Source organism: Miscanthus floridulus, chromosome 18 (assembly GCF_019320115.1).
Source record: "Miscanthus floridulus cultivar M001 chromosome 18, ASM1932011v1, whole genome shotgun sequence".
In the NCBI taxonomy this organism is placed as follows: domain Eukaryota; kingdom Viridiplantae; phylum Streptophyta; class Magnoliopsida; order Poales; family Poaceae; genus Miscanthus; species Miscanthus floridulus.
In genome coordinates, this window is record NC_089597.1 from 19,902,908 (window position 1) to 19,916,263 (window position 13,356).

At 43.1% G+C, this 13,356-nt stretch overlaps 2 protein-coding genes across 5 annotated transcripts; one reads left to right on the forward strand and one right to left on the reverse strand.

Annotated features, from left to right (window-relative positions):
• Positions 1-67: 67 nt before the first annotated feature.
• LOC136523093 (putative pentatricopeptide repeat-containing protein At1g77010, mitochondrial) lies at positions 68-5,776 on the reverse strand. Of its 4 annotated transcripts, none has more exons than XM_066516876.1 (5): positions 3,190-5,776; positions 2,973-3,101; positions 2,767-2,835; positions 1,962-2,057; positions 68-204 (listed from the first exon to the last, which is right to left on the reverse strand). In XM_066516876.1, the coding sequence occupies exon 1, from the start codon at positions 5,349-5,351 to the stop codon at positions 3,297-3,299; it is 2,055 nt and encodes a 684-aa protein (XP_066372973.1). In that variant the 5' UTR covers positions 5,352-5,776; the 3' UTR covers positions 68-204; positions 1,962-2,057; positions 2,767-2,835; positions 2,973-3,101; positions 3,190-3,296. The 4 variants fall into 4 exon arrangements, with proteins under 4 accessions (XP_066372973.1, XP_066372972.1, XP_066372974.1 ...); XM_066516875.1 differs by adding an exon at positions 2,139-2,509 and having other exon boundaries at positions 176-2,057; XM_066516877.1 differs by having other exon boundaries at positions 176-2,057; positions 3,074-3,101.
• Positions 5,777-7,195: 1,419 nt separating this feature from the next.
• LOC136520047 (uncharacterized) lies at positions 7,196-7,925 on the forward strand. Its single transcript, XM_066513448.1, has one exon. The coding sequence runs from the start codon at positions 7,196-7,198 to the stop codon at positions 7,652-7,654; it is 459 nt and encodes a 152-aa protein (XP_066369545.1). The 3' UTR covers positions 7,655-7,925.
• Positions 7,926-13,356: the final 5,431 nt, after the last annotated feature.

Genomic DNA, 13,356 nt, shown 5'->3' on the forward strand with positions numbered 1-13,356 from the left:
GAGACGGCAACTGAGCGGCTGAGCCCGCCCATGCATTTCGTGAACATTTTCTCCTTTCGTTTTGGCATTTTTGTTTCAGAGCAAGGAATACCTCGCTCCGCCTCTTCTATTGCCACAGCGTTGACTCTTTTTTTTTTTGGAAAGGGAACAGCATTGACTTCAGGGCGCCACGACACCATGACGATTGATGAGATATTGGGATTTCTGAAGATGTGGCAGTCAAATAGGTTCACTGGAGACATCAACTCGTCCAAGCTAATTTTAAACCCGCTAACAATTAATTTTCAGCCTATGTTTGCTGGTTCATGTTTGCTGGTTCATTATTTTTTCTCTGATTTTAACACGCCCTTCCGCTAACAATTCAACGTTGTAATTAATTTCATACTAAGATTTTTCTCTGTCATTTTATAATATTGGTTGCATATCCATGAAGCGTTCAATGAGCTTGCTTGATAGTTTTTTTTTATCTCTCTTGTATGAATTTGTATTTGATCTATTGTTCGACCTGAATAATTTTGCTAAGCATCTCTCTAGGAGTATAGCTCATTGTTCCACAAGTTTAAAGGCTTTTGTTCCATGTGTGCAATTTTCAGTTAGTAGCCATTTTTATTTAAGATTAAAATAATCCACCTAAGGCCTTGTTTAGATGCATGTGTATCCACCTCAATCCACATGTGTTGGAGTGAAATAGAATGGAGTTTAGTTTAATTACACTCCAATTCACTTCAACACATGTGGATTGGGATGAATACATGCGCATCCAAACAAGGCCTCAAGGAAAAGATGTGCGTCGTGGGCATGGAAGAGGGAATGTGCACCAAAATCAGCCAAAAATACACATTTATCAGTGTCATAGGGAAAAAGCATGTGTTACTTGATAGTCATTTCTAAACACCACCCAACTACTCCCTCTTTTATAAGTCATAGTTTAACATGACACAATCTTCTAAATTACATTTTGATCATTTAATTATTTTATATTATATTATTATACTTATAAACTTATGATAATTGGATAGTATTTAATTACAAATCTAACAATATATCAAGTTTGTATTATAATAATAAAATTACTAGCCAATTTATTGGTCAAATATTTTAAAGTTTGAATCCTAATATGCATGTGTCTTATAAAAGAGAATGAATTGAGTAAACTTTAGGTGACTAAACTTCAATTCAAAACTTTAGTTTGCTAAATTTTAGTTTTAGATGATCCAAATAGACCACCTAAAGTTTAGTCTTACACGTCCAAAGGTGGACCTAAGTCCAACCCAACTAGTTGTTAGTCCCTGTAAAGTTTAGCCCTATGTCATCCAAAGATAGACCGATAGTCCAAACCAACTAGCTATTAGTCCCTCTGAAGAGCGAATGGCAAAAGAACTTGATAAGCACAGTGGGAATGTTGGCTTCCATACCTGGCCTAGGGAGCAGAGGTCAGCCGTGGTGTAGCTAAGATTTAAGCAAGGGTGGTCCATCTAGATATAATAAGCTAAATGATAGGGTTTCAATATGTAATTTTCATGATATTGCATAGCACATCATTATAGTTCTAATATTAGCCAAATCATAGGGTGTTCCATGACCAAACGTGCTACCTAGCTAGCTCTGGCTATGGAGGCCAGGTAGCAATGCGGGACGCAGACAAAACAAATCGTACGTCTAGGACTGGGATCAATTACCTGAGCCAGGCAATTTCTCATACAAACAACAGCCCCAATATGTCAGTAGTATTCAGTGGCGAATCCAGCCCGAAAAATGACCTAGGGCGGGCTTAGGGCCTGTTTGGATCTTTAGTACTAAAAATTAGCACTACGTTTATATGCTATTTAGAAGGATCAAATGTGAACTAATTGCATAAGTATGAAAATGGAGCGCCTCGTGTGTCTTACAAAAACATCAGGCACTTCTTAAAGCTAAAGTTCTAGCACATGAAAATGGAGCACCTCATGTGTAGCGTGTACCTTCATTTGACGTCTCCCATAGTCCCATGTGGCTTGCGTCTCTTATGAGGGGGGGACGGCGTAGTACGGCGAGCATCCTGGTCTATTTGCTTGATCCTGAACAAAAAACTTGGATTCACGTTCACATAAATGGCTGAATTGTTCACAGAACAACTCTTCTGCAGAGTGGATCGAGACCTCTATGTTATTCACAAATAACATATTCCACAAAACAACTCTTCTGAAGCATCCATGACCCAAATAGAATTGTAGAACTGTGATTGAGTAAACACAAGAGCCTCCTTTGCGCATGCATAAGAAGTAGACAGGGCATATGACCCTTTCTATAACACTGAATATTTCGAGCAAACAATATCAAACATGACGCTGTACAAGTGTTCCTCAGTATGAAGTTGTATTGTGATATCCATCAGTACCCAGCAATACACTTCATCATTGCATCAATACCATCATATAGGTCACTATCTGGTAACAGTTCGACTATACAGAACTCCAGGCAGCTGGGTAGGTTCTATCTGTGTTGCTAGTAAGATATTCTGTTTCCTCTCCTACGCAGATTGCAGAAATAATTTTGAAAGTTAATGGTCTAATTTCACTGTAATAAAATATGATAGAAAGAAGTATATGCTCAAAATTATGACAGTACAATACAAGCAAATAATTAGAGATGTAACATAATTTCCAATCCTTGTCGAACTACTATGGTCCAGCTAAAAGACCAAAGGAAAAACGATGGAGAACATCCATACTTAGCATTTGCTGGGTCCACCAAAATGAAAAGAGTGCTCTTCAAAGTACAGCTTACCTGGTCTAGACCAGGTTCTTTGTTCAACTTCAGAGATTGTCGTTACTTTTCTTCAGATCTACAGATTTTCTGAATGCAAACAGATAATTCTTTTAATGTTCTGACCATGTCTAGATGGCTATCTAAACAAAATACGACTACTGGTGATTGGTTTTAGATCAACTTAGAAATGATACAATATGATATGTCCAAAGCTGGTAATGTACCACTGAAAGTTGTGCTGCCAAAGCTGGTGATTGGTTTTAGATCAACTTAGACTAGACCAGATCAGTAACGGAGGGTGAGATCAGCGGGAGGGGTAATGTACCTCTGAAAGTTTAGTAACTCATATGTCACTGCAACATAACAAAATGAAAAAAGAAGCAAAAGGTCAGATATAAAGCTATGATCAAAAGCATATATAGCAGGATCGTTATTTGTTACCACTTCCTGATTAGCAGAAGAACAAATCGAAGAAACCAAAGCCAATAGGGAAGGGCCCATAGGAAAGGGACCGAGATGCCTGTGGGATGTGACATTGGCAATTTCCTCTATGCCCTGTCAATCCAACTGCAGCCAGCGTTCTTCGAAATTCTTCTGTCATGCATCATACTCCTAATCTCTGCTGATTTGTCCCAATCCCCAAGAGCTGCAAGTGTGCTCGACAGCTGCACATACAAACTAGAATGTGGTGACACTTCTGTTTCCATCAATTTGTTTGCAACCTTGTGCAACAGAGTCCCATTGCCCTGGGCTTTGCATGCTCCAATAATAGAAGTCCAACAAATTGAATCAGCTTTGAAAGGCATGTTCTCTATGAACTCAACTGCTTCATCCAGTCGACCTGCTCGGACCAACAGGTCAGTCACACACGCATAATGCTCAGCTGATGGACTCACACCAAAATCTTCCTTCATCCGGTAAAACCATCTCAGTCCCTCTTCCACAAGCCCAGAATGGCAGCATGCAGAAAGGACACCAACAAATGTCCGTTCACTTGGCTTCAGACCCCTACTTTGCATTAAATTTAGAAGTTTCAGTGCCTCAAGTCCATACCCGTTAGAAGCATAACCTATAAGCATTGAGTTCCACAAGACTTCGTCTGGATTGTCAATACCACTGAAGATCCTGCATCCATTGGCCAAGTTGCCACATTTGCAGTACAGGTCAATGAGCGAGGAGGCTACAATATGGTCAGACTGCAGGCCAAGTGCAATAGCAAGAGCAAAAATCTGCTCCCCAAAACTTATAGAGCAGATGCTGCCTGATGCACTCAGAACACTGGATATAGCTACATTGTCAAGCTGCAAACCAAGCCGATGCATCTCACAGAACAGCTCCATTGCATTAAGAGCATGCCCGTTTTGGCTGAACCCGACAATCATAGAATTCCATGAGATGACACTCTTGCTAGGGATCATATCAAAAACTATTCTAGCCTCATCTGTTTGGCCACAGTTTGAGTATACAGTGATCATTGAGTTGAGCACAATGGTGTCATGATGCTTAAGTTCACCGAAAGCTTTGCAGGCATCTGCCCAGAGGCTGCATTTCGAGTAGAAGTCAATGAGAGCACTTGCTGCTATCAAGTCATTGACAGCCCCACTCTTTAAAGCACAAGCATGCGTCTGCTGCCCAGGTTTCAGCATGCCTAAAAATCCACACATATTCAGAACAATGGCATAAATTGAAGAATTAGGCAACATGTCTGACCGCAACATCCTGACAAAAGGAACAAAAGCACTATCTCCGTGATAGGCAGGGACACAACCACTGATAAGAGAATTCCATAGAGCAATGCTGGGGTTCTCCACCTTGTCAAAAAGGCATAATGCCTTGTGCAAGTGTCCATAAGATGCATATCCATAGACCAGTGTGGACAGTGAAACTTCATCGACATGCTTTAACCTATCAAGAACAAGGTGAGCAGAGTCCAAATCCCCACACTTGCAATACATGTCAATCAATGCGCAAGCCAATACCGAATCGATTTCTGTCTCGGCAACCACCAACCGGGCATGAGCTTGCCTCCCAATCTCATACTTCATCCGATCAGCACAGGCGCCAACCACTGTGGTAAGCACGAAGGGATCATTCCATGGCGAGATCACATCTGGATTGCACTGCGAACCTATCCTCTTGAGCAGAGCAAATGCCTCATCCACTCGGCCACAGCGGACATACCTATGCAAGACAGCGTGGCAAGCCACAGCATCCTTCACGGGCATTTCTTCCAGCAAGTCGCGCGCAGTGACAAGATCCCCAACACCAGCCAAGCCAGTTATCACCGCATTCCAGGAGAAGGTGTTCCTGTCAGGCATGGAGCGGAACACGCGGAGCGCCGCGTGGTGGTCTCCGGATTTGAAGAGGGCGGTGATGAGGGAGTTGTAGGAGAAGCAGTTCTTCGTGGGCATTTCGTCGAACAGGCGGCGGACGTCGCGGGATTGGAGCGGAGAGCCGCGCACGTACATGAGGAGGACGGAGTTGGTGGGTGGGAGGGAGGATGGGACGTGGCCGGATTTGAGGAGGAGCTGGTGGAGCTGCCGGCCGGCGGCCGCGCCACAGGAGCGGAGGAGTTGGATGCAGGAGTGGACGTCGACGGCCATGACAGCGACTCGAACTTGGGAAGAGGACGGGCATTACCTGCCCGCGCCTCGACCGTTCTTGCCGCCGCCGGTGTCCTGCGCCGCTTAACGCCGCCGCTGCGTGGCTGGCCTCGCGCACAGCCCCAATGGACAAGACAGCTCCTCGCCGTCGCAGCCTCGCACGTGGCCACCGCGTCCCGCGCCGCTCGACTGACTGCGCTAGGCTTATCTACTGGACTACTGAAGGGGAAGTTGGATGTGGCCACCGAAGCGCCTAGCTTGGAGGGCACCAGGCTGGGTTGCGGCGGCCCCGGCAAGGCGGAATATCGGCGCCGTCTGCGGCGCGAGCGCGGGACGCGCAGCCTGATATGATGTACGGCCGCGATGGACGCAGGAACGGGTAGGATTGTCAGCTTGTCGCCTAGTTAGTTGCACCCTGCAGCGGCGAAACGCACTGCACCCTGCAGGAAAAACCAGGCAGCTCCTCCGTTCCATTCCTTTTCCTTGTTGCGCCGCTTGACTGCCCTGCTTTTCCAGACGCTCCATCTATTGCTTCACATGCCTCCTATCGATTAAGAAGGATATAAGACTCTCTTGGAGTTGCTCTTAAACAGTCAATTGAATAAAAATTGTTCTCTATGGTCATGTTTGCTTGTCTTATAATTCATACTTTTCAACTTATTTTTTCATTCGGAACCGTGTTTTTCTCTCACAACAAATTAGCCGGAACAATGTTTCGGCTTGTTTTTTCAGCGAAGGGAACGAGGCCTATGTGTTCTTTCATCCTCCAATAACTTGTGCGCAATAATCTAGAGAGTCATTTCCGTCATCCATCTTTTGCTAGCCAGAAATCCAAAATATAGATTATGATAATATTTGGAGAGCCAATTAAAAAAAGGAAAAAGTTCAAATTACTCCCCTCAAGTTTGGCATATGTCCAGATTACTCCCTAAACTTACATTTGGTTCAATTTACTTCCTCCAACTATTTCAGTTGGTCTAGTTTACCCCTTAACATGATTTGCTAGTTTTGTTTTTCCACGTATTAGTTGAGTCTTAATATCAACTTTTGTGATTTGACAGAGAACATCATAAGTTATGTTAGTAAAATATATCTTAACTTTTTGCCACTATTTTGATAGCTTAGGAAATTTAATAATAAATTAACACTAGAGATACAATATCGTAGAAAACATATGATGAAAAATTCATAGTGCATTTTTCTAACACAAAATACAATGTCCTCTATCACCTCACAAAATTTCAAACTAAAATATAATTGGTACATAGAGAAACAAAAAAAGAATAATCTCTTTAAGGTGTTAGTTGGACCAACTTAAATAGTTGGAGGGAGTAAATTGAACCAAATATTAGTTTATGGTTTATTTGGACATAGGCCAAATTTAGAGAGGGTAATATGGACTTTTTTCATTAAAAACTGTTGGAGGATAATTTTTTACTGAAATTTCTATTCATATCGATTAGAAAAGATATAAAGAGGCTCTATAAGAGTCTATTCAGGAGCTAGCATTTTTAGTGGAACGAAGCTACTGTACGTGGCTACGTGCATGTATGACTAAAGTGCGAAAGTCATTGCACGTTTAAAAAATGGGTCAAAATTTGTTTATGCTTTCGTTTTCTTTTTCATAGCACATATCACCTGAATTGCATTGAAAACAGCATACCTAGCTATTTTAAGGATGTCTATTTAAGATCTAGCACTTTTGGTGGGATGCCAATAAAAGGAGTTGAACCAAAATTAACCTGGCCTCTGCTTGATTTCTGGTGCCATGCTTATTAATTAAAACATAGGAGAGGCAGTGAACAATAAGGAGATTATTGACTATCCAATAAGATCGTCGAAGAATGAGCAACCTATCGTCGTCGCACCTGACCAGCCTGCAAGTGCCCCGCCGCGGGGCCGTCGTCGCCGGAGACGCGGTGGTGGACCCCTACGACGTCCCGCAGCCGCAGACGGCCACCTGCTGCACGGCGCTGCAGCGTGGCGTGGCTTCCGACGGGTTCGCGCAGCCGCGGTACGCGCCGCTGCGGACGCTAGCAACCGTCGACGACGAAGAAGCGGAGGATGAGGATGATTCCAATAACGGCAAGGACGACGACAGCGCCATCGTGACCATGATGAGGAGCGACAGCAATGGCGGCAGCAGCAGCAGCATCAGGAGTAATAATAAGAAGATGGTGCGCAAGTGCAAGTCGACGGTGGATGAGTTGAAGGTGTCGCAGCTCATCCAGGGCCCGCGGCTCCGGCGCAGCGTCGGCATGCGCCGGGATTGGAGCTTCGAGAACCTCGGCAACGCCGCCTAGTTCGCTAGCTACAAGCTAGTAGCTCGATCGTTCCCCGGCCAGTGGCGAAGCCAGTGCATATGTGTCGGGGTCATGCCCCGATAACTTTGTACGAATCAGTGGAACCTCGCGTATTCCGGCCAGCTACGACCTATCAAATTGAGTTTATGAATCTGTACGACCCCGACAGCAGTTTAGTCTAGATTCGCCGCTGTCCCGGCTGGCCCCCACAAAGGCGAGGTTTCCATTCCATGGCTACACTACACACTCCAGACCCGATCCGGCCGGCATGGCCCCGGCGGTCCAGCAGCTTTATTTCTGCATACAACTATATATATACTTTACGGTGCTACAGTACAAGTCTGTAAATACATACATTCGTGTGTACATGCTACCGCAAAATTCTACCTCCAAGGATCTAATGTTACGCAATTAGTAACATCTATCTGAAATCTATACATATGTTATGTGTATATATTGTTGATGTGTATGACCATTGGAAAAAAAAAATACAATTATAGGATAGTGCTGAGTCAAACTATCTTGAGTTTGGGCAAATTTATCAAAAACTTATCAATATTTATAGTATCAAATAAGTATATTTTCATAATGCACTTATACGATGGAAAAGATATTCATGTTATTTTTCACAAATTTGGTCAAATTTTAGATAGTTTTATTAAAGATATAACTAGAATTGCATAATTTTGTGGATAGAGGTATCACTAATTTTCCCACATTAAAGCAAGTTGTGGTAGCAGTGATAGCCAGGTTTGTTTGGCACCCGCAATGGTTAGAGCTAGTTACTAACTCTAAGCCAACTTCTCCAATAATACGTGCTAACTTTTAGCACATAGTTTTTAACATGGATAGCCCAACATAACATTCTCACATAACTTTGAAATGTATAAAAGAGCTTAGCTCTTGATCAAGAGTTTTTCTCTCATCTATTAAAATATGAGAAAAATGCTTAGAGCTAGCTTAAAAGTCGATTGTTGGAGCTGCTCTTGGAATCAGGATTCTAGTTAGAATCATTTGTCCCTGGCCGTATCTGACCATACGTCAAATCATCGTATTAAGATTCTACCGGATTTTATAGATATATGTTGTACATAAAGATTTGTAATATGCTGTAAATATTTAAACCTAATTTTGATTTGTTTAATTGGCCTTTACTACATTTAAGTGCAACTCTTCTTGTTACTCAATGTTTCTTGTCTTGCTGTAAAAAAAATGTTTCTTGTCTTGAAATAGTATTTTATATAATAGATTCATTTAAAAATTAATTATTTTATAGTGTCAACTATCGTAGAATCAAAATAATATGAAATTTTATGGAGGACCGTACGGAACATTTATATGGGATGTGGATACTATAAAATTTAGGATGAAAGGATCACATTAGTAGAGAAATGATCTTTCATCTGTTTTGATTTTAGGCTTTAGTCTCGGTATTTTTTGTGTCCAGGAGTAAAGAAAGAATTAGTCCCGATTGGAGCTACCAACAGAGGCTAAAGGCCCCTGTCCTGGCACGCTTTCGCAGCAGGCCACCTTTAGTCCCAGTTGGTGTTACCAACCCGGACTAAAGGTCGACCTTTAGTCCCGGTTGGTGTTACCAACCCGGACTAAAGGTCCTTCAACCTTTAGTCCCGGCTGGTAATACCAACCGGGACTAAAGGGTGACATTTTAGTCCCGGTTGGTGTCACCAACCCGGATTAAAGGTCTCCCATCCGGGACTAAAGGTACCCCACAGATCAATTCAAAAGGAGAGTGTCCAGGACCCTGTCACATGTGGTGTACAACTGAATTGGTAAAGAGTTTATGTGCGAGGAAAGAGGTCCTGGGTTCGAATCTCACACATCGCAAGAGAGGTCTCCCTACAATTTCGTTTATTTTTCTCCTGAGGATGGACCTTTATTCTCGGTTATGTGACCCGGGACTAAATGCCAGGACCTTTAGTCCCGGATTCGTAGTCCCAGTTTCAACCGAGACTACAACTTATTTCTCTACTAGTGTCAATAGTATATTGATTCTAGAATAAATATCAGGACACTTTCAACTCGATAGGATAGATCGATGTCTTCCGATTCCTGGGAGGTAATAACTTATCCTTACCCTCTGGATCAAACTAAATAGATGGTCCATTTTTAACTCTGAGGTACTGTATAAATTGCCATGAAACACTAAAGCAATTCCTGCCATGAAAGAGACACTAGAGCACTTTCAGAACTCCCTCGTGACATTCACTATCTCCAATATAACATGCCATTGATGACAGCTCAGCTCCAATCCGTTGGAATTTAGTGAGGTCAAACACACTATCAGGATTGTGATTTCATCTTCTGCAATGACTTATGTTGCTGCAGATACTACCCCAAGCGCAGATGACAACCCAGCCAACGTTGACGCTACCTCAAGCACAAGCAAAGCCGCCGACATCCTCCTTTGCGCTGCCCATGTCTTCCGTGACAACAGCATCCTCCACGGCTTTGTCGACCTTTGCATCACCACCAAATACAGCCATCACCAACCTTATGAAAACTACTGAGTTCGTGGCACACACCAACTGTTCGACGCCATGTCCCTACTAGGTCATTCGCTCTCCGGTGTTTGAGGCCTTGTGCTTAGCACCATCCACGAAGCCCTTAGGATCCCCTCCATCCGAGCACATCATCCTCACTGACGTTATTGCCTCTACCGAGCTTCTCCAAGTATGTAGTTCCCACTAGGTGTCCAGTGTCATGTCATGGATGCATTATGTGCGTTCCAGCACCAGTAAGGAAGTCATCCACCGTGTTGACTTTACATGTAGTTACATCCCTCCTACTGTAGTGAAACTATCCCACCTATTCAGCATGGTCAGACCAGTGTAGCTTCTCGCTTTTCAAACCAGCAAGCCTGGCTGAGGAGACTTCCAAAGCCATATGTTGTCCAACACATCGTCGTGGGTACAAGGACTCCCATGAAGGAATGTACCATGAAGTAACTCATGCCATTCCCTAGGATCCACGACCATGTGAAGATTTCTCTCGTTGTTTCTCTCTCTCCCCCTTGTAACCCTGCTCCCGCAGTTATATAAACGGCAACAGGGGTCCTTCTTGTCTCTATCTTGACTCTCTCGATTTTTCTTAGAGTCACTCTCCCTCTCTGTTTCTCCACTGGTTTGTAAACCCTACTACAAAACATCGAGCCCTCATGCTTAGGAACACAATCGAACATCCACCATTGGATGTGGGACACATTGCCTGAACAATATAAATCTAGAGTCTCTGAGTGCTAAGCCATGTGAAGCCCACACATGACGCTAAATTTACTAGTTGATACGGTACCTGGTACGAAACGTCAACACATTGCTTATCTTTCTAGATTTATCTCTCACCCCTCGCCCCCACCCATAAAATATGATAGACACCAATGCAATCATACTAATCACTACAACAACATATCCCATCATTCGCTCTCCGCTTATCGCATCGCCCACTTCGCTATTGAAACTTAGTGACCCACTGTTCAGACTTTGCGAGTTATGGCGGGGGTTTTTTCCCAACTTTGGCCGTCATCGATTATGCCTTTGTCCAACATTTTGGCAAGTGGTCTTTCTACTATTTCACATCATTGGCACTACACCTTAGTCAACACTTCAGAGCAAGGGGGCTTCGCCAATCAGCTTTCACCATAGTCAACACCACCTTCACACCGTCAATTGAGTGAGGGGATCTCCACCTATGACATTTTGTGACATCAACCACTCCTACGACGTCATCTACTTCAAGCATGCAAAGAATTTATCACAAGCGCCAGCCAAGAGGGTCTGGAAAAGGGCACATTGGACTAGCCGTATGCCCGAAGACAAAAGCCTTGCTTGGCGCCCATGAGTGAAAGCTTGAAGACATGTCATGATCATCTACGACTACCATGCCTACATCGACTTCTTCGCCTACCTCGACTACATCTATGTCTTCGGCGAAGGCTCGGTTATGAAAAGAAGGTATTAAGGGCTCAAGGCCATACGAAGGAGCAAGCTGCCAAAGACAGAGTCACGATGGTTCGAGTGAAGGTTAACACTGAAGACTAGCTAAAGATAAATCATCCATAGAATATCTCTTTATAGACAAGAGCTGTGTGTCGGAACTGAGTTGTAATTAGGCCATAGTTGGTTGTATTCAACTATTGGGTCTTGTAGTTGTACTTTTGATCAAAACCGAATAGCTGAGGTGCTACTGTTGTGGTGTGTTATATGTTAGGGACCCCATTAGTGTTTTACAGGGCCCAGTTACATAGCTCTGGGCTTGTAAGGTAATACTTAGGGCCCATTTGTAGCCCTATTGTAGCCGCTATATTTTTTTTGTAAAATACAAGCCCCACTAGGGGAAATAATGAAAACCTCCCCTCCCACCTTCCCATAAAAGGGGGAGAGGGGGAGAAGGGGCTGGCTCCCTCATAGATTTGGCTCATTATTCACTTGATCTTCCCTCTTATGCTCTCGTCTCTCCTCTCTTGCTTGGTGTTGAACACCAATAGAGATGTAAGTAGATAAACTACAGTATGTGATTCCACGATTGGCTAAGCATATGATTACAGTAAACTAAAAGTGGAGTAAAAGTAAACTAAAAGCGGAGTAACCATACCCATTTTGTTGTGGCAACCAGTACCATCATTGATTCACATTTATCAATAGCGAAACTTTGCAAAAGCTAAAGCCACGCTTTCTTGAGAGCATTTGAGGCATGTAAGTCCTGCAACGAAAAAACCTTAAGTATTAATCTGGTGATTGTAATTAATCAACTACCAAAATGAAAGCCATGAAAGAATTGCAAAACATATATTAACCTCAAGTTAAAATCGAGAAACACATTCTTGAAAGATGGCGAGTGAAGGAAGTTGGCAAATAGTTTTCTTTTTTCTTCCGGTAAGCACTTAATTGATCTGAACAAATAAAGCATCTAAACTAGTGTAACACAGTCTATCGCAGCCTTTGTCATCTCTGGCAAGATACAAAGCCTCACAAGGATTATTAAAATCTAGAATGAATTGGCATGACATCAGTCGTGCGAGAACAACACTGTGCACGATCTCATCAACAATAATATGATCATAGATATGGTATAACATTTGAAGCTATGATGTGCCGACATGAGTCACTCTCAAATGGACACCTCCAAAAATCCCAAGGTAAGTGTGCCTGAGCCTTGTAATAGCAGATTGCCTCATGGATGCTAATAGACTTTTCCCCATGTCATCCTCATAGAGTTCCAAGAGTTTGTCCACTTCTACTGAAAGAAAATATGCCTTTTGTTCTTCGGTTAGAGCATTGAACCTTTCATGCACCATGATCACCACGACATTGAGTACATCATTAGTGATACTCTATCATCATACTTCCAACCCTTGGTGAACCCCAAGGGGGGTGTCGTGGTCCCTTGGGTCATTAGGTTTATCAATGTGGAGTGCCCTGCAGCATTCCTTCTCAGCGGTATCGAGGTGCCCAAGCATAACCAGTAACTTCGAACAATGCAGACCAACAACCAATGACTTGGGATATGCACTTGATAGTTCATCAAGAGTGCTTAGTGCAGATCGCAAAACAGAATCCTTACTATGGCCATTCAAGCGATTGCCACGAAGAAGATCAAGAGCAAGCTAGGCATGCAGGAGCTTTACCCAGGTAGACTTCAGTTCATCAACTAACATTCCACTAGCCTTAAGAATTGCTACAGCTTGA